General features: G+C 39.1%; 1 protein-coding gene across 5 annotated transcripts in view; it reads left to right on the top strand.

Annotated features, from left to right (window-relative positions):
* Window positions 1-10,259, top strand: part of EMC2 (ER membrane protein complex subunit 2) — a 47,595-nt gene extending 37,336 nt beyond the window's left edge. For all 5 annotated transcript variants that reach the window (XM_068396108.1, XM_068396110.1, XM_068396111.1 and 2 more), the window contains 4 exons: window positions 1,184-1,265; window positions 2,407-2,517; window positions 4,759-4,863; window positions 9,815-10,259. In XM_068396108.1, coding sequence (XP_068252209.1) covers window positions 1,184-1,265; window positions 2,407-2,517; window positions 4,759-4,863; window positions 9,815-9,901 — 385 coding nt within the window. In that variant the 3' untranslated portion in view covers window positions 9,902-10,259. The remainder of the gene's footprint in view (window positions 1-1,183; window positions 1,266-2,406; window positions 2,518-4,758; window positions 4,864-9,814) is intronic.
* Window positions 10,260-27,077: the final 16,818 nt, after the last annotated feature.

The following is a 27,077-nucleotide window of genomic DNA, read 5'->3' as shown; positions in this document are numbered from 1 at the left end:
TTGCTTCTCATTTTCTGGTGTTTTATTATACGGTGGGACCTCCTCAGCACATGTCACCTCCTCCTCTGGTGATACTCCAAAACCTTTGCCTTCTGGCCAGTCCATGATCACTTCTAAAATTCCTGGGTGACTGGGATTTCCTATTTGAGCCCATTGCGTGATCAGTGCGACCCACTTACTCCACGTGACATCAGTTGCATGATGTGTAGAGGGGACCTTGACTTTGAGCATCCAGCCCAGCACTGGCAGTTGGGGGGCTAATAGGAGTTGTGTTTCAGTAGCGACCACTTCCAAGGCAGCTCAAATCCTTCATACCATTCTGTGATTCTATGATATACTGCCAATATCTCTTTTTCAGATACTGGGCATGATGTCATATGATACTCATTTGGGTCAGCTGTCCCAGCTGTGTCCCTCCCAGCTTCTTGTGCACTCCCAGCCCCCACTGGCAGGGCAGTATGAGAAGCTGAAAAATGCTTGACTTAGTGTAAGCAACAAACTAAAACATCAGTGTGTTATCAACATTATTCTCATCCTAAATCCAAAACACAGCACTGTACCAGCTACTAGGAAGAAAATTAACTTTGTTCTGGCTGAAACCAGGACACTTTCATTTAAAGAACAAGTACTAGTGTTCTCTCTTGCAATGATAAGTTGTTGTCCATTTGGATTGGTCTGATGCTATTTTCATATATAGATTGGAACTGTTCGATTTTTAGAACTGTTCTTAGTATGGTTTTTCAATCTCACTTCTGTGGTTGACTGTGAGCAGGTAAAGTGCGTGCTCTTGTCTGTGAATCCTCAGGTAGCTGAATTTTCTGGTAGAAAAAAATGAACTGAATTCATTGTCTTACAGTACCTAATGCCTGTTTCTACTTGTCACTTTTGTTGATCAGAAATGGCACTTATTAATAAAAATTATTAATATGAGAATATTAAAATGTTAAATGCTTTCCATGAGCTGTTCCATATATACCTAGACTATTAGATTTTGTATGTTTTTCACTGTGATGTAAAAATAGTAACATGAGGTTTCAAACATCATTTAAAAATAAAACATTTTCTTAATTGTGAATCATTTGAAGTTACAGGGGGAAAAGTAAGACTTATTGTGCTGTAAAGAAACTGAAACAAAGAACTGTATATTGTGTTTCATTTTGTCACTGTTTTTTATATACCTCAGCTATGCAAAGGCAGCCTTCTGCTTAGAGGAGCTTATGATGACTAATCCACACAACCACTTATACTGTCAGCAATATGCTGAAGTGAGTATTTTCAGAAAAATCAATTATGTTTGAATACATATTCTGTTTTTATGTTACTGAAGCAGTGAAAATGGAATAAAAATGTTTTCTTTAATTTTTCCCTCGGAGATTTAAGAGAGTACACAGAGAAAGTTAACGTCTCGTAGAACTTAACATGTTAAGAAAACTGTTTCCTTACTCAGTGTGACTAAGCTAAATATAAGAGTAAGGGCAGGAATTATTGATGATAAAAATTCATTTTAAATGAGCTATTCTTGTTGAAGTGTTTATGCACTTTTCAAATTAAGTACATGAGAAATTAAACTTTTCCAGAACACTGCTGCCTAGGAGGTTATGATATATTGCCGGTTATTGTGGAGCCAGATCTTGGAATCCATGTAGGAAATTTTGCCTGAAAGAGCACTGAGAGGAGAGAGGGTCCTTAGAAGTTTTAGCTCAAGGTTTTTAGCCATTTGCACTCTTTTTTTCAGATGTATGTTATTTTTTTCCTAAATTATACTCTTTAACTGCTTAGAATGGACTTAATTTGTTTTATTAATGTGGATAAAATGGGATTAACATTAAAACTTGAAAGTCTAAATAGCTTTCTGGTAGAAAGACTATGAAGCGTCTCTTCTAGTATTTATCCCTCTTTTTGTTGATCTAATAACAGGCAAAATGCATAGGAAAACAATGAAGTAATCTTCTAAACTTTGTGCACTATTTTGCAGTTGAATAGATAATGAAAGGCACTGTGTTGTTTTGTGTGCTGGTGTAATGCTGTGCTGAAGGAATATAGTATGGATTTATAGCAGTCAGAATTTAGCTTTAGATTTAAAGCTTGTGTTACTTTTCATAAGAGGCTATCCCAAGGTTGTAAGTATGTATAGGTGCAAAATAATAATTTTTTATTCTTGTAGCAATAAATTAATTAAATTAATGCTGGCTTTTTTCCTCCTATATTTAAATATTTTAACATTTGTATATTGAAAAGAGCTCAGATTTCTCCCAAAACAGTGTTTGGCCTTTGGTAGGACTCACCTGATTTGAAATATCATGTGAGACAAACCTGAAGTGAAGTTTCATGGTATCTTTGCTTCAGCAGTGAATGCCTGAGGTATGGATGACATGTACAAGTTTCAGGAGCTTATAATTTTTACAGGTTAAATACACTCAAGGGGGGCTTGAAAACCTAGAGCTATCAAGAAAGTATTTTGCACAAGCACTGAAGCTTAACAACAGAAATATGAGAGCTTTGTTTGGACTTTACATGGTAAGCATGATCATATATTTTCCATGGTATCATTTTGAATATGTTTTTATGCATGTATATTTTCCTTTGCCATTTGCTGTTTTTTTTCTTTTGGTTTAGCTTAATAGCTCAGATTATTGACACAGTTTTTAAATGCTGAGTATGGGCAATTTTATGCCAGTAAGTACTCCTTACTTGAAGTGCTCTTAACTTTTAAGTCTTGCCCGTGTTTTCCAAAGAATTCTAATTATTGGCACGTACCTGTTATTGAAGGTAAGGTCTTAAGGGATTTAGTCATGCTCCTCTCTACAGGATGGTGATCTGCTGAAGAGTACCAGCACAGTATGATGGCTGCTTTTTTTTTCTTTTTTCTTTTTTTTTAACCACCCTGGGTTTTTTTCTTTGTTTTTTCTCACTCCAATTTCTAAATACAACTTTCTACTTTCAAAATGAGTCTTTAGCTTGCACAGCGTTGTTGGCTTGAGTGTGGCCATGACTACAGTAGCTACAGGTAGCACGTACTGGCACCAGTTATTCAGTTTCTCCAGAGATACTGAGGCCTCTATTGAAGATCTTCCTTTAGATTTTAGGTCTTTTAAAAGATCTTTTTGGGGACAAAACCAGAAAGGTTCCATATATTTTTTTTGAAATTCTAGGCCACTCTTTTGTTTCTTGGGAGGGGGGCAGTTTAGAGATGCATCACGCAGGTAACTTTGAGGCTTCCTATAAATGCCAGGCAATAGGAGCTTTCTTTCAAGGACTTGTTAGGCATCACCTTTAAGACTCAAAGAGACTTGAACCTAATCTTCTTAGCCCATCTGCAGAGATTCTTGGGTTCTGCATTGATTCTAGAACAGGCCTGGGGGTTTATTACGGCCAGTCTTGACTTGTCCTCTGTCAAATCTTAACGTCCTGCTTGTTATTTTCAGTCTGTAAAGTAGATTTAGAGCCTGTTATCTATGATGTTCTGGCTGGCAACCTTGTGCTAATATGATCCAAGCATTTGAGAAACTTTTTGTTTTGGCAGTGCCTGGAAGTAATACGCATAAACCCTGATCTGCATAATGCAAGTTCATTACTGCAAAAAACGCCAGTACGCTCTGTTTCAGTTCTTCAGTTTTGCTCGGCTGGCTGCTGTCACATTTCACTAGGTGGTTTTTGCAAGCATAGCTTGCCATTGCTCCTTCTGTATCTACCCTTTGGCTCCTAATTTTTTTGTAATGCTCTTTCCAGGCTTTAGGGTCTGGTTTTGCTGTGGCTGCTGCTTTTGTACTTGACAGGCATGCCCAGCATTTTTAGTCCCCAAAGAATGTCCATAACCCTGGTAAATTCTCCACGAAGGCTTTCAGCTGTATCTACTGTATCAGCTGACCAGCCAAGGAAATTGGTCAGTACTTCATCGAATTCAGGAAACCAGAGAGAATGGTGCCTCATCTTAGGACCTTGACCTTGTACTAGATCACAAATTCAGTTAATGCAGGTGTGGGTTCAGAAAATGCATTCCTGAGTTTGTGGAGGCTGCTGCTTTGACAATTTCTGGAGGTAGCTTCACGGAAATAGCTGTAAGGGAACGTTCTTTGAGTTTGAAATGTAGTGTTCATGTAGACATTTGCTTCCATGCTTCTTTTCAAAATCTTCTCTGGAGTTTCGTTGCTGAGTGAGAATAGGGTTCCGTGGTTCTTTACATTCAAGTACTTTTGTACTCAGAAAGATGTTCTGGGAGGGAGTAGCAATGTTTCCTTGTGAAGTGCATTTATTTGTGTAAGCGGAAAAGTCTCTGAGTTCGGTTCCTAAATAATCTTTTTTCAGGTGAAGATGGGCATAGTTTATGTATAGAGTCTTACCTGCTTTTAAAATGTGTTTTCTGATGCCACAGGGAAAAATGTCATGTTTTTTATGGCAGTTTGGACACACAAGTGGTGTATTTTATATCGCTTCTGTTAACAAATTGAATGGGGAAAACTAATTTGTAACTCTCACGTTAGGAAAAGCAAACTGAATTAATTGATCATGTCCAGGTTTGGTTCCAAACTCAGTACACAACAGAACTGAAGTCTAGTTTATCTTTAATTAAAAAAACAATTGTTTCAAAAGTTTAGCTAATTCTTAATTGGATGCTGTTTACCAGTAACTGTTTTTATTTTTTCTTTTTTTCTGCTATCACTGAGCGTGGGGCTTTGAATGCAAAGGTGCTGAATGCTCTCAGTTTATTTCATGCACATTAATTTTGTAGTTACACTGCTTCTATTTTTGTATTCCTAGTCTGCCAGCCATATTGCTTCCAATCCAAAAGCAAGTGCAAAAATGAAGAAAGATAATATGAAATATGCCAGCTGGGCAGCTAACCAAATAAATAGAGCATACCAGGTTAGTACATCATTGTTTTGTGATACTCTTTACATGCTCTGTAGTTCTTTTCTGCACTTTTACCAACTGCTGTTCAAGAGGTTAGATACAACGTGTAAATCAGCTTAATTTGCTTGCATTTTTTGCAATCTACTTCTGCTTGATTTCCTGAAAGCCTTAATTAATATAAGGTTGATATTTTACAGTCACTAATTACTATTATTTACTTATTAGCTTTAAATGTATTTTTTCTACTGACATTAACTGAATGTACATTAGTGTAATGTTGACCTCCAAGACTCAGTTCTACAGCTAAGTATTTTAATAAAACCTGGTATGTCTTAATTCTTAAAATGACTTGGTCATCTACTTCTATTTTACTAGAAAACAAATGAAAATTCTAGAATTTAATTTTCCTTCAGTTTATTCTGACCTTTCAAAACCATATTTAATAGTTTTCTAAATAATTACCTTCGTAATTGTCACTGAAGTTGGTTTTGCGTAGTTTTATAGAAAAATGCCAGTGGAACTGTGAAAATGTAGACTTTGTAGGCCACAATTAAAGTTTACTGAAGTCATTAGGAGTCTTTTCAGCTGTTTGAAAAGTTATGCATAAACATCTGTTTGCTTTTGTATTACAGACCTCTGTATTTTTTCTGTAATTATGAATGAAAACAGGTTTTAGCTCATGGGTTCTGCTCTCTGTGTATCCCAAACATAGTATGTCCATTTGACTCCCTTACAGCTATTCTTAATGATCTGCCAATCAAAGTTTATGTATAAGTAATCCTGAACATCAACATCATACTGTCCAGTTCTCTCCAGAACTTTTTCTGAGCAAAAATGTTGGTATTAAATGCAAAGACTTTTTATATACACAAAACACTCCTCTCTCTCTGTAATATTTCAGTATCAGAACCCATTATTTAATTTTTTTCTTGCTGCTACTGTTTCACAGTTAATACTACCAAATGGCCTTTTGACCAGCTCCTTCTATTATGGAATTAAGTCAGGATTTTCTTTTGTGATACGTTGCATACTTCCGCTGCTCTTTTTAGCTGTTTGGGATGTAAAGTGTCGAACACCATATCTGACTGGAATCATAGGGGGAATTTAGCTATACAGAAAATATAAGTGCCCAAGCTCGGATTTGGTGAGCAAATGGTGTGAACACCCCTTCCTCTTCACAGAAGTACCACAAGAAGCTCTAGTGACTACAGCTGGACAGGACTGCCCCAGCCCAACCCTGCTGAGCTTGTTACATGACTGCAGAAGGGTTTGCCACTCTAGTGTGGATGTCAGAGACTTACAACATCCGACTGCTACAGCAAATGGTGTTTGGTGATGTAGTAGGTGGCAGTTTCCCCTCTGAGTCAGTATTGATTTGTTGCTCTCTTAGCGTGTTGAGCGGTTGGAAATTGTCATCTTTTGGACCTAAGGATGAAACCTTGGTCACTTGTGCCAGTGGAAGCCCTTACAGCATTCCTCCATTAGTGGAGGGTTGTCTAGCCAGGTTTTAAACTAGATACTTATATTATCTCTATAAATCCTCCCCACTTTTCTTGCATTATCCAAAGCGCTTTGTAAAGTGTAATAAGAGCCTTAAAAGCTTGTTGAGTTTGGCATTGACTTGTTCTATTAGTAGGACCTTCTTATACTGTTAAATGCAATTTTTCCTGTAGTCATGTTCTAGAGAATAAGGTGCATTTAGAATCCTGACTTGAGTGTCTAGACAAATTATATGAATTTGTGACTTTAATATATGAAGTTATTATTTCTAGAAGTTACTTCTGAGCAATTGTCTTACAGTGAGATCTTTCCCCATTTTCAGTCTGGTTTTGAACTTGAGTTGCCAGCAGTTTGCTCAGTAATTTTTGAAAACTGCCTTTATTTTTTCAAATTCAGCACTGTCTGTAGTTGCATTTTTTTTTTAATTTTATATGCAGTTTACTTCAAATATTTTTGCTAGTCCTCTTCTTCTGATTTATTCTCTCATTGAGGCAGTTTGCATTGGCACTTGATTTTTGCTTTTCCTGTGCATTCCTGTATGAAATCGGAGGAACTTTTTAGTTTATTGTCATTAAAAAAAAACAATCTTTGGGTGTAAAAACAAAACCTTGCTTTCACCAATGTTGGTTAGACTGTACAGCAGTTTCTTTACAGGAAAATACAGTGAGAAAGAATAGTTGAATTAAATAATTTTCTGAAAACTACAGATATTTCATGTTCCATGTGGTTAATATACTTATTTTGATGTTAAATATGTAATCCACCGTGCTGATTAGTACTTCTCATCTGTGCCTAATCTAGGAGAAATGTAAACTTTCAAAGGAAGACAGAAAGGTTTTGTAGCTAGGGCTGCTGCGTGGAGCTGGAGTTCCTGGCTGCTAACACATGCTTTGAAAAAAAGGGTTGTTATTCTCTACGCCACTTAAATTTAATTGACCATGTGAAAAAAAAAAGCGAATAAAGTTTAATCTTAATCTTTTATTTCAGAAGTTAGAGAAGTACTAATTATTCAAAGAATTATTATAATTTTATTATTATTGTAAGCTTAGTTTTACCTCATCACTGGGAAACTGGATTATTCTCTCCGTGCAGACCATGTGAAGAACGGGTATCTGTTCTGACTGAGGACATGAGTCACAGTTACTTTAACATCAAATCAAAATATGGCTACCTAGTGCTCTTCAATTAGGTAATTGGTTTAGCATGTCCTCTGGTAGAAGCGTTTCAGCAGAGGCAGGCAAGTTTGATTAATGCTCACAAAAACCTTTAATGTGATCCTACTTGTAGTAATTTTCCAGATACATGCTTCTCGGGTACATTGCTAAATTCTTCTGTGTTAGCAATCCACATGTTATTTATGGTTGGAAAGGTGATTTTGTTACAAACCATTTGGGAAACAGAAAATTTAATCATGATTTTCAGAAATGGATTCCGGCTCAATCAGTCAAATTGCTGTGTAATGGCAGAATAGACAAAATAATTGTTTGTCAGGGCAAATTTGAAGTGATTACATTTCCAAGTGTACTTCTGTTTGTTATGACGCAGAGTTTGGTTTTATTTGTTCAGCTTAAAGTACATGTCAGTATCATGAAGGCAACCACTCTTGAAATTAGCAAGTAACATTTTTTAAACTAATGTCTTATGTCAGTTTTGCTTTCAGTGTCCCTGAAGAAAAGTAAAATAAGTAAAATTCTTATTTTGAAGCTTTCTTCTGCGTGCTTTCTGTGTCTTGCCAAGTGTGCTTTTTGACCACAATATATTCAGGCTTCTGTGCTTTTTATTTAAATCTCTGAATGCTTTGAATTGAAACAATTTTTTGAGTTCTGTTTTTTCTTTTTTTTTTTTTTTTTTTGTGAAAGGATTTGAACTCCCCAAGTATTTGGTTGGGACTGTTCTTGTTTAGTGTGAACAAAAAAGAGGATATTGTATTAAGTCAGATTCAAGTTACTTCTCTCACCTTGGGAGAGTGTTAAGAAATCTTTGATTTTCCTCTGAAGTTGACTATTGCAGGTCACTACGAAAACTGCACAACCAGAAGCATGGGTTTATACATACTACTAGAGTCAAAATACAGCACATCAGTTCATCATCTGGAAATAGGAAATATGAAAATATCGTGTATTTAGTATGTCTCTTAGCTATGAAGTGTTGTCACCACAACAACATTTCATTCTCCTGACTATTTGATTTGAGATACCGTTTCATTTTCTGTGCCAAAAATGTTTTTTTTAAGAACTCAGTACTGATTGGGAATCCCAATGTTAGATTGTGGCCTGGGGTCAAAAGCAGGTTAACAGGTCCTGCAGCTTGTTGCTGGTGTGATATTACCTGGGTTTGATGACTTAATCTTTCTGAACAGGTCATGAAGAGTTTGCTAAATTAAGTTAATTACAAGAGAGAAGGGACACATTATAAATCAAGGACTAACTATGTGAGACACCAGTGGTATTTGAAATAGAAAACATTAAATCAAAAATTTATTGAGTGTTTAGATGTTAACATTTAGGCAGAGAATAGGCTGTTTCACTAGCAGCGAGTTATAGTTACTGCTTTTGTAATTTCTTTACCACCCCTCCCAACCCCAAATGCAAAACTTCTTAATGCAGGTGTATTAAAAATGGTTGAGAGTTTCATTTGACTGAAGACCAACCTAGTCAATAAATCCACTGCGTTAGATATGGCTGATGAGTGATGGGAATCGTCAGTACAGTTAGAAAAACCCTTTTGAGGTCAGTGTGGGGTGATGAACATCTCCTGCCCTTTTACCCCTTCCTTTCCCAGACTTGGCTGCATGTGTCTTAGGGAATCTAAAGCCTTAAGTAGTTTTTATTAAGCTGTATCTTTCTTCGTTATCAAGACAGACTTTATTTCAAATGCTCTCTGAAATAGCTGTTGTAATAGTAGGTTACAATCAAGTACGAGGTCATTACAGTTACTTTGAACCATAAAATATAATTATATGGTGACTGGATTATTTTATAGTAGATTTTCTCTGTCCTGCTATAACAAAAATAGAAAATAGATTAGCTTAAACAACAGGTCTGAGTCTTGCTACTGTTTAAATTATGAATATAATCTGGTTTGGATCACATAAGAAATTCAAGTCTGAAATAAAAATTATGTTAAACTTTACAGAGTAAACAAAACAACAGGAAGATCTCTATTCAGATAAATGTTAAATTTCAAAGTGGAATACTTGTTAGTGCTGAACATTCAAATTCAGAGCAAATGAGTGAAATTAAGGAGTTCTGTTGTATTTTTCATTACGTATTGAAGGATGGGTGATAGAGCTTGTATTCTAGTAAAAAGGCTGGGTTTCACTAAAACAATAAAGAGGCTGTGCCTTTAGGTTTGTAGTAATTAGAGTAAATTTTTGGTACTTAATGTTTAGAACTTATTTGTACAGGATCTATGCACAGAATTTCTGATATATGACAATTAACAATCCTCTTTTGTTGTTTAGTTTGCAGGTCGCAGTAAGAAAGAAACTAAATACTCTTTGAAGGCAGTGGAAGACATGTTGGAGACCCTGCAAATCACTCAATCTTAGATTGGCATAGAGATGCAATATTACATTTTCCAGTTCCATGATCAACCTGTAATGACCTATGGGTTATGTTACTCTAGTGCTGGTAAAAGTTAATTTTGTATTGATTAACATGCTATCTAAAATAATGTTTTATGAAAAGTAAAATGCCTATTTATTGCTGCTATGAGAAATGTCATGAATACCCACTGAAACGAGTAACTTATCCACGAGCACAACGTAAAGAAAGGACATGTGCTGCACATCAGTCTCTTTAGATTTTTGTATCTGCAGTACCTGCTTTTAAGCCATAATTTGTAGAAATAAACTTGTTAAATGATTAAAAAAAATTACAGTGAGTTATTTGACTTGCAAATGGAAATTATGAATTTATATATGTAGATGAATAACATATGTTAGAAATTTTTATCTTATTTGCATATTTAAAAGTAAAAGCATGCTACAGGGGTACACTTTCTGGTAAATATTTACCAGCATATTACAGCAAGGAGTAATTATGAATACACTCATTAGAGAAAAAAGTTGATGTTAATGGTTCTGTTAATGAGTTGATATTCAGTACTGTAGAAAGGGAGAAAACTTATTCGTATACTTTGCTTCAGAGGGGCTCTTGTACTGGCTTATGGCCAAAGACATTCTTCTCTGTGGCTTTGTGGGCAAATGCTTCCATGTCCACGTAGTTCTCCAATCAGTATATGCATATGCACTTTTTTTATTCCTTCTGTGTGTCCTTTGTTGTACATATGTTCCACATCATGAATTTCAAAACCATCTGAATGCAGGGCTGCGTGCTGTTCTGTACTAATTTTGTACCTACAGTATGGGTACCCCTTCACTGTGGTGTAAGCTATGGTGTATTAGCTTCTCCACAGTAACCAAGTGTTACGTCACTGTAAGGATGAGATAGCTTGTTCCACTGCCTTGTGCTTACTGGAGGATAGAAATGTTTTTACACCATTAGCATGAAGCATCTAGTGCACTGTAAATCTATATTGTATTTGTCTTTAGGTGCTTGTTTATTTACTCAGTAATTAGTCAAACACCCTAATGCATTAAATTTTGCAGTTCTGATCATTCTGGATGTTGTTCAGATGTGTTGCACAGCTATCTTTTTATTTATTACAGCTTCAGTAAGATTGCATAACAGCAGCAGCATACACTTGACAAATTCTAATAAAAATATTGTGGTGTCATTTTCATGACTGTTACCACCATCCAGGCCGACTGGAGTTTCAGATTTTATGCTGCCTACCATATAGATAGGTAGGTTAAAGGCTCTGTATTAAAATGTTGCTTTTATGACCCTGAACTTGATGTAATAAAACAAAGCGGAGCTTCTGCTTCAAAAACAAAGCAACAACAAAAACTTCCCCTGTGAGTTCAAAGCTTTAAAAAGTGTATAGCTGAACTGGTTGTTGGATGAGACTGTGCCTTTAAGAAACACGTTAGATGTCATTCCCATTATCCATGAAGTAGGTCAGAGTATGATAGTGTGACAGGATGGGTGCTATGCCATGAGAATTAAGTGTATGTAGAATTTTAAATTAACTTAATTCAGTACTGTTGAAATATAAAACTGCAAATACTTCATAGCATTGTATTAAATCACCCAATTCTAACTTGGGGAAATAGTACAGATCCTTTTATAATAATAATCACAAACTGGCCTCGGAACAGTATTTGTAGATAGATTATGTATGTTTCAGGTGGAAAAACAAGAAAATCTCATAGGTCAACCTATGTATTTCTGGTTAGATTTACAGTCTTTTACTGTGTGAGTGTGCCATCTAGAGTTTTAAACCCTCATTGGTCTTTTTTTGTTTTACCTACATCTCAAATAACTTGGTTGCATTCTAAAATTAAAAATAGGAAAGCTGTCTTGTAGACTAAAATCACTATCAGTGCATAACGTTTAACCTCCAAGGTATTAAAAAACAGCAGCGCAATATTCTTGTCCAGCAGGCATCTATGCTGCTGGAAAGGGTCGTATATAATGTTTTATTCAGAGGCAGCTTTTAACATAACAGTGTCAGACTCGGGCATACGGTATGTCAGTTTCTCTGTAAGGAAGTTTGTTCTGTTTCTCGTTTTCAGTGATTTGATGCCAAATTTAATCTCATTTGGTTGCTTAGAACCTTCTAGTTTTCACTACTGCCTAGCATCTTTTTGAAATTACTGCTTAGCGCTCTGATTTGTGCTTGTATTTTGGCGTAATTACCACATAGTAGAGCTTACAAATTGACCTAGGAAATATTTCTGACAAATTTGTATTTACTTCAAAGATAAAATAAATTACTTCTATGAAAATGCATGGGGAGTCTTTGATAGAACTATTGAATTGCAGCAATGGAAATTCAGGTTTTTTTCTGTATTCAAATGAAATAAAAACCAAACCCTGTGTCTGCAGGAGAAGTAACTGTATGAAATGCCCTGCACTCTCAGCAAGCAAAGGGTACAGAAGAGAAGCTGTCATATAATGTGATCTTTATAAAAGTAATTTTCCAGTTCTAGTAAATGATTTTGTAATATGCCACTGACGCGGTCTTGCATTAAATAATAGGTTTTCAAAGAATGGGTTACTTAGTTAACAAATGAACTTGATTATGTTCTGTATTGTGTTCTGACAGTGACAAATGCTACACACAACTATTATTATCAAGCATGCAGTCTCCTCTTTCCAAAATAAAAGTCTATGTTTTCATAATTGTTTCAGTTGACAGCAAAAACTTGAGACCTTTGCAATGCCAAACTGTAGCGATGACTTCTCTCTTTATTTTGCACAGCTGTGCTTCGATAACAGGCTTGATAGGGAGAGCTTGGTGCTATCTATTTAAGTGAAGGTCGTTGAAGAGCCAGGAAAACCTCCGATTCTGCCTTTGTAATACAAGTTACTGGTGACTTCTTAAAAACCTTTTGTCCAAATGTTATACAATTCATATTCTGTAGCTGCAAAAAGCACATCTTGTTTAGAATATATCCCTAAATCTCTTCAGTCCAGTGCCCAGAATATCTTGCAGTTGCTATTGGAAACTCTGTTATTAGTCAACGGAGGACTTCCTCTTGGCACTGCTGTATTTGTGATGGCATCCGTGTTTGCTAGTCCCTGCATTTACAGTGGAACTTGTATTTCAGCCAGCTTTAGAAGGGAGGGGAAAAGGAAAGCAAATTAAACTTGACTTACTGGCACAAATTTGTTAGCTTCTTGTTACTTGCACCCTCATCTTCCAAGAACACAAACTAAAGCTGTAGTCAGGTTTGCAATAATAATTCTTCTTCTTGTAACTCAAGAGCTTCCATATATTCAGCTGTAAAACCAACACTCCATTAAAATCTAAACCATACATTCCAGTGAAACAGCACTATGCAATGTGCACGTACCCCGGTATGCAGAGAGAGGACAGTTCTCCCACCCTCCCTGAAGTCAGTATCGGTGGAGTAGTTCTTGAATGTGTTTTTGTCTAGAAAACTAATACTGCTTAATATGTCTGGAAACAATGCTTGTTACTCACATTGCTCGGTGCTTGACTAGAATTTTAGGACTAACTGTTGCTTGACCACACATACTTGAGTCTACACGATGAATGAAGTACTTGAAATTAGTCAGTCTTATCTGGAATGGCTCTGCACCCTTACAGATCTATATCCTCTTGACAGGCACCAGCTGGAAGTTGGACTCAACCCAGAGAATAGTTTTCAGAAATAAGTGGTCATTAATGTACCTGCTTCTTAAAAAAACAAAGCAAACAACCCCCCCCCCCAAAAAAAACAACGACAAAAACCCACCGCAAAAAAAAACCCAAACAAGCCCCCAAAATCCTGGTAGAGAAAGTTGTTTTTCAGCTGCCGAATAGAAAATGGAAAACCTTTAACAGTGCACTTCATAGGTAAATGTATTTTGTTCTGTGATGAGGGAATCCCCTGTGCAGTGCAATCCTTTTAATGCCTCTCTAGAAGGAAGAAAGGGTGGAGACTATTACGAAGGCCTGTTCAACCCATATGCCATAGTAGGATTTCGTGCAGCAACTCGCAAAGAATCATGGAATGGTTTGGGTTGGAAGGGACCTTAAAGATCATCTAGTTCCAACCCCCCTGCCACAGGCAGGGACACCTTTCCACTAGACTAGGTTGCTCAAAGCCTCATTCAACTTGGCCTTGAACACTGCCAGGGAGGGGGCATCCACAGCTTCTCTGGGCAACCTGTTCCAGTGTCTCACCACCCTCACAGGAAAGAATTTCTTCCTAATATCTAATCTAAATCTACCCTCTTGCAGTTTAAAACTTCCCCCTTGTCTGATCACTCTGTGCCCTTGTAAAAAGTCCCTCTCCAACTTTCCTGTAGGCCCCCTTCAGGTACTGGAGGGCTGCTATAAGGTCTCCCTGGAGCCTTCTTTCTCCAGGCTGAACAGTCCCAGCTCTCTCAGCCTGTCTTTATAGGAGAGGTGCTCAAGAAAATGCCGTTCATCTGCACTTAGGGTCCCACAGGTGAGCATTCCTGGTGTGCAGGCACCATTGCAACTGAAAAGGGACCAGCACAGCCCAGAGCCTACAGAGTAGGTGCTTGGATACATGTGCTGAGAGACCCATCACAGCGCATCAGTCTCCACCCAGCCGCTGAGGGGGCTGCACATCAGCATGAATCTGCCTGCAGGTTTCTGCCCCTACTAGGGACTGTCTGTATTCTCCTTTTCTCCCCTTGGCCTCTGCACAGCAGGAATCCTGCAGAAGGTTCGTGCTGATATGGTACCCTACCAGTTTCACTGGGACTAGGCACGGAGGGGAGGGTACAGATGGATTAGTTTGCTGGATTGATTCTGGATCTGTGAAGGTTTTGCACATTCTTAGCTTCAGTGCACTCAATTACCAGCGCACACCTGAAGGTCAGAGTATAAGCCTTTGCCTTGGACTGAAAGAACATCAAGCAACAGACCTGTCCTGTGAAACATCTGCAGTCTGCTTAGCTAGTTTGTGGGTGCTCAACAAAGAATGTAGGAGGGTGGATTTTATCCATGCTGAACCACTTGCAAACGTGTAGAAAGATCTGTTATTCATGGTGTCATAGTGACTGAAGTTCAGTTCTAGAAGTCACTGGGCAATTTTGTGTGTGTGTGTGTATGTGTGTGTGAAAGAGCATGGAGTGAAGAACTTAGGGAAAACACTTCCAGATGGGAGGCCCTTTAACCAAGGTTAAAGGGATGGCTGGAGGGGGGAAGAGCCACCTTTTCAGCTTGCCTGAGTCAGTGTAGGTCCAGTAGTTCTTTTCCCTGTAGAGGATGACAAAATAAGCTGCGTTTTGCGTTGTGTAAATTATGAGACGCGTAAGGCTGTGTTTAAATAAAACAACATGAAATTGTAGTGCAAAAATGTTTTTTTCCTCATCCCTGTGTATTTTAACTGTTTTCAATGTGACCTTGTTGATGTTAGGGTTCCTTATGCTGTTTGGCTAGCACGTAGGCATTTGCCTCAGGGCTGCCAGTGGAGAAAGACATATTTAGAGTGACCACTCACTTGGGAAAAGTTCCTCATGGGCTTCCATCGTGGCAGGTCATGACCTGTTTGCATTGACAACAGAAGCACCACTTGTCCCACAGACAGGGCTTGCTTAGGTAAGATTCCTCTTAGGATCAAAGCTAATTTTCCCCAAAGAATGAAGGATCTTTCCCCAAATTTATACAATTGCTCTGTAGCAAGCTTTTAGGTTCTGGACATGATGTTTCGAAGTGAAACTTTAAACCAGGCAGATGTAATCCTCCGGGGAAGAGACTGCAAAAATCAACACTGAGGCAGTTTGAAAAAAGTGAGTAGCAAGTAGAATTAACCATTACTTCTGTTTATTTAGGTAATTGAGCTTGACACAGTGGTGTGTCTGACAAGTTGGTTTGTGTTTTTTATTCCATTAAATACAGATACAACACCGAAAGCTGTCACTGGCTGTCTGAGAATATTTGGTTCAGGTTAGGTTTTGGAAACCTTGTAAATGTGGATAGATCACGATGTGCACAGAGGCGTAAGAAAACTACCCAATAAACCAGTATCTCTTTCCCTGGACAGCTGCTGCAGTTTGTTCTGTTTAACTTAGAATCAAGAATGAAAACCATGAAAAATTATTAATAGGTGTATTAAAAGTCAGTAGCTGCTGCATCCTTTTAATTCTGTAATCAACATTGTTATTCCTTTTATTTTATTGAATGGTTGTTGTATGGGCTGCTTGGGCATTAGTAGCAGGTTTTGTTGTAAGCTGGAAATACGTTTGAAAGATTCAGAGGGAGGATGAAAATTCTGAAAAACCTATAAATACCTTGGTCTTGCTGACTACAATTGAGATAAATTGTATATAAAATGAACACAGAATTTCTGATTTAAACGTATCAATAACATTTAGTGTCTTGTAACAATATTGTAATTGTACATGCCAAGTTTTTTGATAAAAACTTCCCAGAAATGTGATGTCTGTATGGAGCCAAAAGTTCTAATAAGCTTTTAAGTAAACTTTGATTTAGTTAAGCGTAGGCACTGCCCAGACCGAGAAGGAAGCCTTTGCGAATACGGAAAATTTACTCCTCTTGGGGAGCTCCCATATTCAGGTAATTTTGAGCCTGATTAGCCGTATGAAAGAATCAGCTACACCTATTATCAGAGTAGTTTCAAGGAACATCAAGGCTTTTCCACTCACAAACCATCTTCTCAGTAAAGCAGAGATGTAGATGCAGCCATTTAGGAGCAATCTTTGAGAGCAAATCGATAACGTGATACCATCACTTTGGGAGGGAACTGGATGAAGAAGAGATTTTTATCTGTTTTTCCTTAGGCCCTTTTTTTTTTATGTAAAGTTTGCTGAAGAAAAAGCACTCTGCAAAGAAGGTTCATTTAGGTTGGCCAATATCTGTGTTTCAGCTGTCCAACTACATAACAGTAAGTGAATTTTTAGGCGTAGGAGCCTGACAGGCTGGTGGGTGGCTGAGGTCAGTGCAAGGAGCAGTATGTTATGTGGGTTCCAGGCTGAGAGCACCTGGGCCTTCTGTGCCAAGGCAGTAGAGCCTCTTCCCCAGCTCTAAAGATCCATCTTTAGCGCAAGAACAACCTTTCTCATGTCCTTTCAATGCCCAGTCATCATATTTAACCATCTGAATGCCTTTATAATATGAATAATGCTTTTTTAAAAATTCCAGTGATTTGCCAGTTCAGAGGGGGTCAATGATCCGTTGTATTCCCTCCAGCTCTAGCCAGCATACATACAAATATTTTCCTCTAAAATGAGCTCCTGGGCCCTGTTCCTGCATTGCTCTTTAGGCAACAAAATAAGGGATGGGATTCTTCAAGTCACTGGCTTCCATTTGACCTTGCTGGCACTTTTTGACTCCAAATTTTTTTTAAAATCAGACCGCATATTTAAGTGCTTCGATGTGTATTCGATTCTTAAATTTAGGCACCAGCTTTTTTCTTTTGTGTCCTTCATTTGCCAGACGCCTAAGTGGAAGCGGAATGGATAGCTGTCTACGTCGCCCTAGCTGTGTATTTGTAAGCAATGGAAAAGTGCCTTTTCATAGATGGCCAGCTGTGTGTAACATTGTAGGAAGAGTGGAACAAAAGTGACTGCTGACTAATGCAGTAAGAACAACATTTCAAACCAAATTAATGCAAAAAAGGCTTCAGAGACTGGAAATGGTAGAAGGTAGTGAGGTAAGATGTCTACTTGGAATAGAGAGGTAAGAAAGCCTGTGCTCTGCTGGGCTCTGTAGCCACATGGTCTTTTTTCTTCATGCTCCATCCGTTCCCGCAGTCTCTCATCTGTTACCTCCCACCAGTTACATCTTTTGCGGTGGTTCTTTGGGGCCAGGGTTTCTGTCCGTGTGCTGTGACCAACCATGACACACATGAGAACTGAGAGATGACGTCTGGTCACGCCAGGGTGGTGGTTTTTCTGTTGTTCTGTCCTGTTTCCTTTCCAGTGGTGGGTGAGAACTGCGGGTGTGTTCTTTGGCAGTGAACAACAAATACCAGAAGGCTGCCAGATATTGGCTGTGTTCACTTATTTCTGATCACTTCAGGTTAATGAAAGAGAGGAATCAAAGGTGTCAGGAGGATGCCGAACTGCTGTCAGGTCCCCAGTGATCTGAAGAAAGCTGTGGAACCAATGCTTCAGTGCCACCGTGGGTGTGGGAGGGAGGGGAGCAGATACTCTTGCTTCAAATGCCCTGAATGAAGACGACTATTTCAATGGGAAGTGATATTACTGAGGACTGGCCAGAATGCAAGATTTTTGATTTACAATAAAATTGAGGTTTGACTTCTGTTTTTGTTCCATATTAGAAAAAAACAAAAACCTTTTCACTGCTGAAAGAGCTATGCCCACAAGGTTTAATACACATTGGATTACCGGTAACCTAATGACTGAGTCATTTCCCTGGGTTGTAGGAGATCAAGGTTTAAGTTAAGTTGTCTACCTGATTAGGAGAGAGACTTTGAACTTCAGTTTCTCATATTCCCAGCAAGTGACCTAACCATCATGCTGCTGAGTCAGTTTCTGGCTCGTGGACAGTTGGAAAATTAGAGAACTCAGTAAGAGAGATTGGCCAATTAACTTTCATAGGTTGAGTTCCTCTATCACTAAAAGAAACCCAACCCTGAGAAAGCTCTGGTGAAACTGGATCACCAGACGTCATCCCTCAGTTCTCATGGGTCCGAATGACTACACTATTAATTGTGATCTTTCACAGCCAGCACATGGACTTTACCATTTATTTAATATACAGTGGCTCAGAGGCATTAAAAATAATCAAATAATTTGCATCTTTTTCAGCTAACAAATCTAGAACATTACAGAGAAAAGAAAATGCGAATCTGCTCTCGGTGCTTGCTCCCTTTCTTTGCTTGCTAATGCACTTTGTGTTTTATGGATGTGAATGGTTTCTCTGAGCCTCGAGGCAGCTCAGGACAGCAGGCAACACAGGCAGCTGCACGGAATAGGCAGTTTTGTGGAGCTTTGCCTGTGTCTGAATAGGATGAAGGTGAGCTGTTTTACTTGGAGCATCCTGTCTGCCTTCTCTGTGCACAACTTTCTGTTCCAACAGAATCTAGCAAGGGGAAGGGCAGGGTTCATGTGTGGGTTTGGGCAACTCTGTTCCTTGTAGCCTTCCCCCTTCTCCTTTCTAGCTCACTGGAAGAGCAGCACCCAGCTGCTCATCTTGGCCATCTTCTTTCTCTTTCTGGAGGAAGAGATACCTCCTGAGTTGTGGCTGCTCTCAGGAAGAGGCATGAGGGGAAGCATCACTTCTTTTGGAGCAGAGTCAAGGTGGAGGCAGGAGGGAGTGATGGCTGGTGAGAGGAAGCTCGTGCACAACTAGTCCTGTCCTAAAGAGTGAGTGAAGGAGAGAGCCCCAGGTGAAAATCTGAGAGAAGGCAGTACAGACTGAGCTACCTACAGGGAGCAAATTCAGCCCAGGCTCCGCAAGTGCAGATAAACCAGGTGAAGAAACTTCCAAAATCTTTGCTGTCTCTGCAGAGCCTGGTTCCCAGCTTTATCCACTGATGGTTGGCCAAGAAAGTCACTGCACATGTGGACACTTGCAGGCGCAGACTGCAGCTCAGGTAACGGCCATGAAAAAAGGGAGAAGCCAGAATATATGTTGTCCTGGCAGAGATTCTTTTTAAGGAGGAATATAGAGAAAAAACTTAAAGGGTGCTTCAATTTAAGTTCTGTATCGTGTAAACAATATATGGAAAATTACTTCTAAAGAGCATAAAGAAAGAGAAAGGTGAGAGGAGAGGTTCTTGCTTCTTTACAAGTCAGTAGGAGCTGGAGAGATGGGCCAGCTTAGTTAAGTCTTGCGTCTCTTGGCAGTTTGAAAGGAGAAGAAACCTCGCTTAGACACTTTGCCTTTCTTTCATGGAGAACTTCATATATCAGCAAACTACTGAAGTGATAACTGAGCTTGAATAAAGTGAATTATCTTTCAGACGTACAGATGGATCTTCACTTCTTTACAATCAATTAACTTAGCACGTCGCTTGGCTCAGAGGACAAGTGATGTAACTTGTGCTGGTAAGGAAGATGCGTGCCATTTCAGTGAAGACGGATCTTAAAACATTAGCTTATTTTTCTTACCTGCTAAGATTGGTAGGTTTTGTCTTTTGTATATGATTTTAGCACGGTTCAGTAGATAGGTTTCCTTATTATGCTGATCTTTCTGTAAAAGACACCTGTAAATGCTGATCTTTGTGTTATTAGTAACGTGTCTTATCTCCTGAGTCATTCGGTCTGTGGGGTTATTCCTTTTTTTCTCCCTTCAGTAGTTTAAAATCTGTTGAAATCTGTATGCAGAAAATAGGTAAGTTTGCTGGAAATTGACTTTGATTAATTATTTTTTCCCTTGTGGAGTCAAGGGGAGTTACTCAATCTGTTACAATGAGAGAAAACTTGCTAAAATGTGGGCAATGGTATAGTTTTGTGACTGACATGAAGCAGCCTGCCACCTTGTGAGTTTTGTTATTGACTTGGCTCTACAACGTGACACACATCAGTAATTTAGGCTTTTTCTACTTAAGATTTCTCGAATGTAAAATAGCATCAATGGAATCTCTTGTGCCCAAAAAGTCACTACTCGTAGGTGTCGCCATGAAATTAATACAGCACTTATCAGTTTTATCCTGCTTAACTTCATAAATATTATATTACTAGTTGGCTGATCAACCAGCTACATCTGTCTGGGGAAAGAAGTAATTTCTGTGTCCAGTCATTTCTCACAGATAACAAAAAATTTATGTCATGTGGGTCACCTCAGTCAGTGCTTTGGGTGACAGGAAAGTGTAGGGTAAATTTGGCACAATTCATGTACATTTTATACAGGTTCCAGATGTTTTAAGCATTCTATGCATTTGTTTTAAAAAATGGTCTTTTAATATTTGAGGTGGTTATTAATTTTTTTGCTCAAACTGAACTTTATTATGAATAGTTGATGGATATGTTAGCATGTCTTGCTAACCTAAAACTTTAATTATTCAAGGTTTATTTTCTATATATATCAAGAGCTTTTGATCTTGTAGTCTTCATTGAGTTTATAAAGGATAATCTGCCATCTAGATAAATGTAATTGAAATATGTTGCATGCAGAATTTTTGTATGATCAACTGCAAAATGATAGATCACACAGTAAAGGAATTTGGAATAAAGTATAAAAAGTGCTTGAAGGAAAAAAGGAGAAGTGTTTCTGAATGTTAGAAGGGACACAGCTAATCCTGAGATGGATTGTTCTGTATACTAGGAGTTTGATTCAGCTCTGATTTAACTCAACAGGAGGTTTTATTTTGCTCTAAATGTGGATTTGGTGTTGTGAGTTTTAGCTCAATGATTATATTCTGTTAAAATACTAATTTTTATTTTATAAACCTATTTTAGATCATTTTCATTTATAACCATTGTTTTCTAGGTATTGAAGGTGCTGTATTGCCAAGTACCTTGCATTGAATCAGACACATAACAATTCAAGTGTTCGAAGTGCAAGACAAAATAAGAAACTGATTTAAAATTTTCTCCTATTTTTAAACTATTTTTCCATCACAAGTCTGGAAAGTAAGCAACTGATTTTTTTGTATTATCATTAGGCAGCTCTGGTATAATTTATGTTAAGAGGTTTTGGCCTGTTTGTGTGTGCTGGAATTTGCCAAAATTAGTAATGCGATATTCCATCTTTAGCAAGCCTATAGAGCAATAAATAATGACACATGACTGTATGTGAGTGTTGTTAGTTTATTTTTTTTTTGTGGTGTTCATGAAATGCAACGATCTTCCAACCCAAATTCTGCAGTATTAGGCAGCAAGTTGTACTCTGAACTAAACCAGATGCTGATCAGCTCTGTTCCTATTATCAACTTGGGGCAGAGATGGTAACCAGACCTTATTTGCAATGTTAACATTTGGAACAGATTAACAGCAGTTAGGCTGAAATGAGAAACCTCCACTTTACTGAAAATGTTCAAAACATGTAATGCTGTAAAAATCAGGATGTCTGTAGTATGTTAGATAGGAATAAATAAGTTAACCGTAGGCCACACTTTCCCCTTTGCAGGATGTGTTGTTTCCAGTTTATGAGTGGCTCTTTGAAAGGACATGTTTATGGGGTATAGTGCGGTTTGAGTCCTGATAAACCATCTACTTGATGGGATATAGTATATCCGAGCTGGCTGTGCTTGTTCATTGTGAGAGAGCCCTCCCCAGAGCCAAGCTGTACAGAAGATTTTTGTCTGGGGGACAAATCCCACATGCGCTCCTGAAGCTCAGCGGCCCAGGATGCTTTTGAGTGTCAGCCTTCTGCTACATTCAAGAGCAAACCCAGTGAAGAACGTGCCCCAGAGGTGCCCGGCAGAGTACATGGAACGCGTGGTGGCCTGTACACCGCACACTGGGCTGGAGATGTTTCTCTGTGCCTGCTTGTGGCATCTCAGAGGATTCGCTGGGAACTGGAAGGAGTCAATGGGAGTGTAGCGAAAGCCTAACGCTTTTTAGGCTAAGAATGGGCTAAGCTTCATCACCTATTTGTGAGGGTTGGGTTGTACAATTATGACTGCAACCATAAACTTCTACAATGCATTATTTCTGGTCCTGTTATTACCTTCCTCTTTGTATCCTGTGCTTTTTTATTGGGAATATTGCTTTAGCAGGAACTGAATACCAGGCTTCGGGTCTAAGGAGAGAATCTTTCTGCAAAAGTCATTCAGAGATGTTGCTGGGTTCTCATTGTGTCACCTGCTATGTGTTTTTTCCATGCAACTAGTTTGAAAACATGGTATTCAGGTTTGCAGAGAGTAAAAGCTTTTTGAAAACTTGCATGCAAGGCTTCTATTTAAATGTAGTTATTATTAACCACTGTATCCATGGATGTTGAGAGAGATGGAGCTAGGACATTAATTGCCCTGGTAATCTGGTCAAATTTTTCGTATAGTAGCCAGGTCAGCCAAGGGAATGACCAGCCACAGCTGCACACATGGAGAACTATGCTGGGAAAAGAACCGACAGCGAGGTGCTTCATTCCTGGGTGGAGACTGTTGTGGTGGTGCTGAGTGCTCGCCACAGTGAGCTAAATGGGAAATTAAACCTAATCCGTCATAATTACATTGGGTAAGCTACCGCATGGATTTCAGTTCAGTTTATGTTGACTTGAAACAGGTTTCGGTTAAGCGTATAGTGTGGCTGGAGGTATGCACTGGAGCGGTAGCTGTGGTTCGGCTATGATGAGTTGTTACATGTGAGTCTAACTTTCTGCGGTTTAAAGTTTTAATCCTTCTTGTGGGGAGTAGCAAAAGCCACTCCTGTCTTTTGAGAAGGGGCAAATTCATAATGATGTACTGCTCTGGCCAGGTGAGCAGCCAGGAGGGATGGGTTTGGCCTTCTCCTCGGTAGGTCAGTGAGAGGAGCCAAGGTGTGGCCAGGCGGAACAAGGACAACTCTGGGATGAGAAGCACTGTCAGGAAGGTAGCTAGAAGAGACACCAAGACATGGAAACATTAATTCCATGCAAGTTCGTTTGAGATATGATCTAAAACATCTCTAACCACGGACATCAAAGGAAGGGATCCTGGAAGCACGGGATGACTGCGGGTCTGTAACGCTGTGTCCACATGCAGCAGGTACACGCTGGTGTATGCGTTGACCCACACTCCTGAGAGCCCAGGCTTTTGCTCCTGACGTTTAGTCACAGAAAAGAGTTGCCTTCTATCTTTGAGCAAGGGCTTGCTTGTGTCCACCCTGCATGGGTGTAAGGCAAGTTCTGGTTTGAGCGTGGCTTCGGGCATGCCTTGGACATGGTTCTGTAGAAATAGGCTTTGCATTTTTCCCTCCAGTAGCCCACAGCTGCGCTTATAGCCCCTGAGTGAATCCACTTACGGGTCACCCCAGGCTGTGGTTTTATGTCATTATTTTTACTCCTTCCCAAATTTATTACAGAAAGTGTGTTTGCCTTTTTCTTAACCTTCTAGGTATGTGGGCCTTATGAAAATCGATCAAGCTTTTCTTGAATTACAGGTCAGTGTGAAGCCACCCCTGGCCGTGGCATTACTTAGAAGCTGGTCTGAATTTCAGGTTGTAGCTGGACTTCTTCCATGCTCCCTGTATTTCAAATCAGGAAGAATATTTTCAGATGGAGAAGAAAAACTGTGAATACCTTGCAAGTAATCGTATTTTCCATGTAAAAGTAGTGAAATCATAAGCTGTTACTATTTTAAAGCATGACCTTCTTTTAGATGGTATATATGGGGAGCTCAAAGGAGGGATGAATTTTGCCCCCCAGGTTAGATCACATCACAGAGGAGCCTCGGAGGGAAGAGGCTTACAGCACTGGCACCGCAGAGACAGGCAGGCAGGCAGCTCTGAGGCACGGTGGACGTAGCTGTCTCTGCTTAAGGAAGATTTCGATCTGAGACTGAATTTAGAGTATCCAGAATAAGTACACAGTGCAAGATGGTGAAGCAAGAGCATAATGCTAGCAAATAATCTGCGGCTCAGGATGCCACTACACGCTGCTACGTGGCTGTGGTGTTAATATCTCCTACACCGAAATGGCAGCAACCATTTCATAGAGCAGGAGCATTGCTTCGAGCAAATGAAGCCGAGTTTCGAAGAGAAAACCTGCAGTGACACTGTGGCACAGAAAGTTTTGTGTGCCCAGTCTTTCACCTCTCTGCGTTTCTTCATCTCCGAGGCAGACAGTGGGTATAAGGTGGTATAAGGTGGCACTGCTTGGCTGTCCATTTCAGCATCTGCCAGACCTGTTACCAAGTCTCATTTCTTGATAGTGACATTTTTGCTCATCCTTTACCCGGGTCACTTAAAAAGTTTTGCTGGGCAGTGGCATATTTCCATAGGCAATCTTCTGCTCTGAAGACAAAATCATAGTATTTCTAGCTCCTGCGTTTTAACTTCTCCCTGCTTTACCTTTGCAATGAGCATTCCTTTTGTAAAGAGCTCCTTAACCCTTTTTAAGCCCTTCTAAAATGTAAACTATTGTTCTTAAAGGTCCATTTTGCCTATTGTAAGAAATCTGCCATATTGGAATTAGTGACTGAGTTTTAAATACGGAGCTAATAATGCTGTAAGATCTCAGTCGCAGTTTGCAATAGATTTAGGTTTAAAACCAGCAAAAATGTAATTGCGGGATAAAAATTGGTGATGTTTGCAGTGTAGGATTTATGTTTCAGACTTTGGGAGAAAAATAGTTTGGCTTATTTTTTTCCACTTTCAGGAACACTATTATTTGCTGACTTAATGGTTTCAGATTCTGTTAAATGGAAAAAAATGTATTTCTGGATTAAGTGTATTTTGCAGGTGCTTTGTCCTGGGGTGTCTCTCGGAGTTTTACAGTATGACTATTTGTGAAAGCAACAGGTCACAAACCTTCATAAAGTGGCTTCCAGCCAGCCAGGAGTGAGCAGCCGTGGTGTGCATGTGTACCCCTGTCCTCGCAGGCGTCCCCGGCCTGCCCAGCCCAGCATTTTGCCGTGCTGGGTGAGTGGCTGTAGCGGGTGACAGCACGCAGCAATTCCTTTGGAAAAATTGTGTTGTATTTCCTGCAAAGCAGAAGAAAAAGGATTCAGTTCTTGCAGTCTCAAGGACAAATGACTCTACGCGTTGCCCATACGCAGCCCAATCTTAACTGAAGTATTAAGCGCACTTAATTACCACAACTGGAACTTAGCTGGGCACCCAAACCAGTGGTTAGCTGGGAGAGGTTTGCTCTCAGCAGCAGCCTGTGGGCCTCTCAGATGATGAGTAAGAGAGAATGTTTTACATACCGTAGGATTAAAGAAAAAAAAAGTTGTTACTGCCTCAGATTTTAATTTGATTAATAGACATTTCAACTGCCTCTATTAAAAAAAAACCCAAACCTACCACTCGGTCGAGCACTCTGAAGTTTCAGCATACGTAGCTGCGAGGTGGAGGCTGTCTTGGGAAGCTAAGGTCCAGGCTATCCCTTACCACTGCCTACGTCTTGTAGCCACTCCCAGGAACAACTGACTCTCCTTGAGGAATGGTAAAACCAACCATACCCACATCTGAAGTGACCCAACTAAATAACTTATTTTAAATATAAGATTGCTTTTCTGCCATTTGTTTGTTTAGGAAAAGATAAGATAGGGTTTTTTAAAGATCCATTTTTTTTCTGTCCAAATCTTTTTTTCTCACCATTTTTTTCTCACCAGAAATTTGCATTTTAAATGACAGAAAATTATTGTTGATGTTTTTGTTGAAATCATGAAAATGTCATTTAGGTTTCTTTTCAAAAAAGTTCTTACTTGTGGTCAAATACATTAGTTCTTTAATTTTTTAGATGCGTCCTTTTTCTTCCCTGCACCTCTTTCCAAATGGAGAAGCCTTTTTAGGGAATTTTCCTTATGCCAGGTCAGATGCTCTTTCCTGCTGACACAGTACCATTGCAGTGAAGATCAGAGGCGCTGGATCGCAAAGGTGCTCTGTGATACGTGACCTGTCCGAGGGGCATTTCTATTTAAGACGGCATGCAACAGGGAAATGCAACAAACATTTGGAGAGAAGAAAGGAGAGCAGGTTGATGGTGATAAACACACAGTCACTTGGGAGCTGTTTTGCTTTTGTTTTTAGAAAATACTTAAATACACATTTTGGTGCTGGAGTTGTCCAGAAACAGATGGTGATAAACTTTAGCCTCTTCTGCCTTGCTTCCACCATTGAGAGCCATCCCCGCTGTACAGTACATGTCCTGGGTAGGGCTTGGGAGAGCATCTCTTTTCCCCTGGCTTTTGCTCAAATCTACGGGAAGGCAATTTTATGGATTCACAGGAGAAAGCCCTGTTGTCTTTAAACACTGGTATGGAGAAAAGTACAGAGACAACTTATGGGAGACGTTGCTTGTACATTATAATTTGCAGAAGAGTCTTTCTTATCTGAAAACTTAGAGTAAAAAATATAACTGTTTAAATTCAGCAATGACTATATATCAGCACTTCATACCATGTTAACAGTTTCTGAAGTCTTCTATATATCGTCTGTGTCAGTAACATCCTGGGGCTGGACCAAGGTCTTAGAACTGTTTTGAGGGTGGTTTTTTCCAACTTGTTAAACATGAAAGCGAGGCAGGAGAAATGCTAGTCAAAGATGAAGGTTTTACAAGTATTTCTCATTCACTTGATGTAAAATAAATTCTTTACAGCATAA

This window comes from Nyctibius grandis, chromosome 3 (assembly GCF_013368605.1).
Source record: "Nyctibius grandis isolate bNycGra1 chromosome 3, bNycGra1.pri, whole genome shotgun sequence".
NCBI lineage: Eukaryota > Metazoa > Chordata > Aves > Nyctibiiformes > Nyctibiidae > Nyctibius > Nyctibius grandis.
Note: the sequence above shows the minus strand (reverse complement) of the source record. Positions and strands in the feature narration are given on the sequence as shown.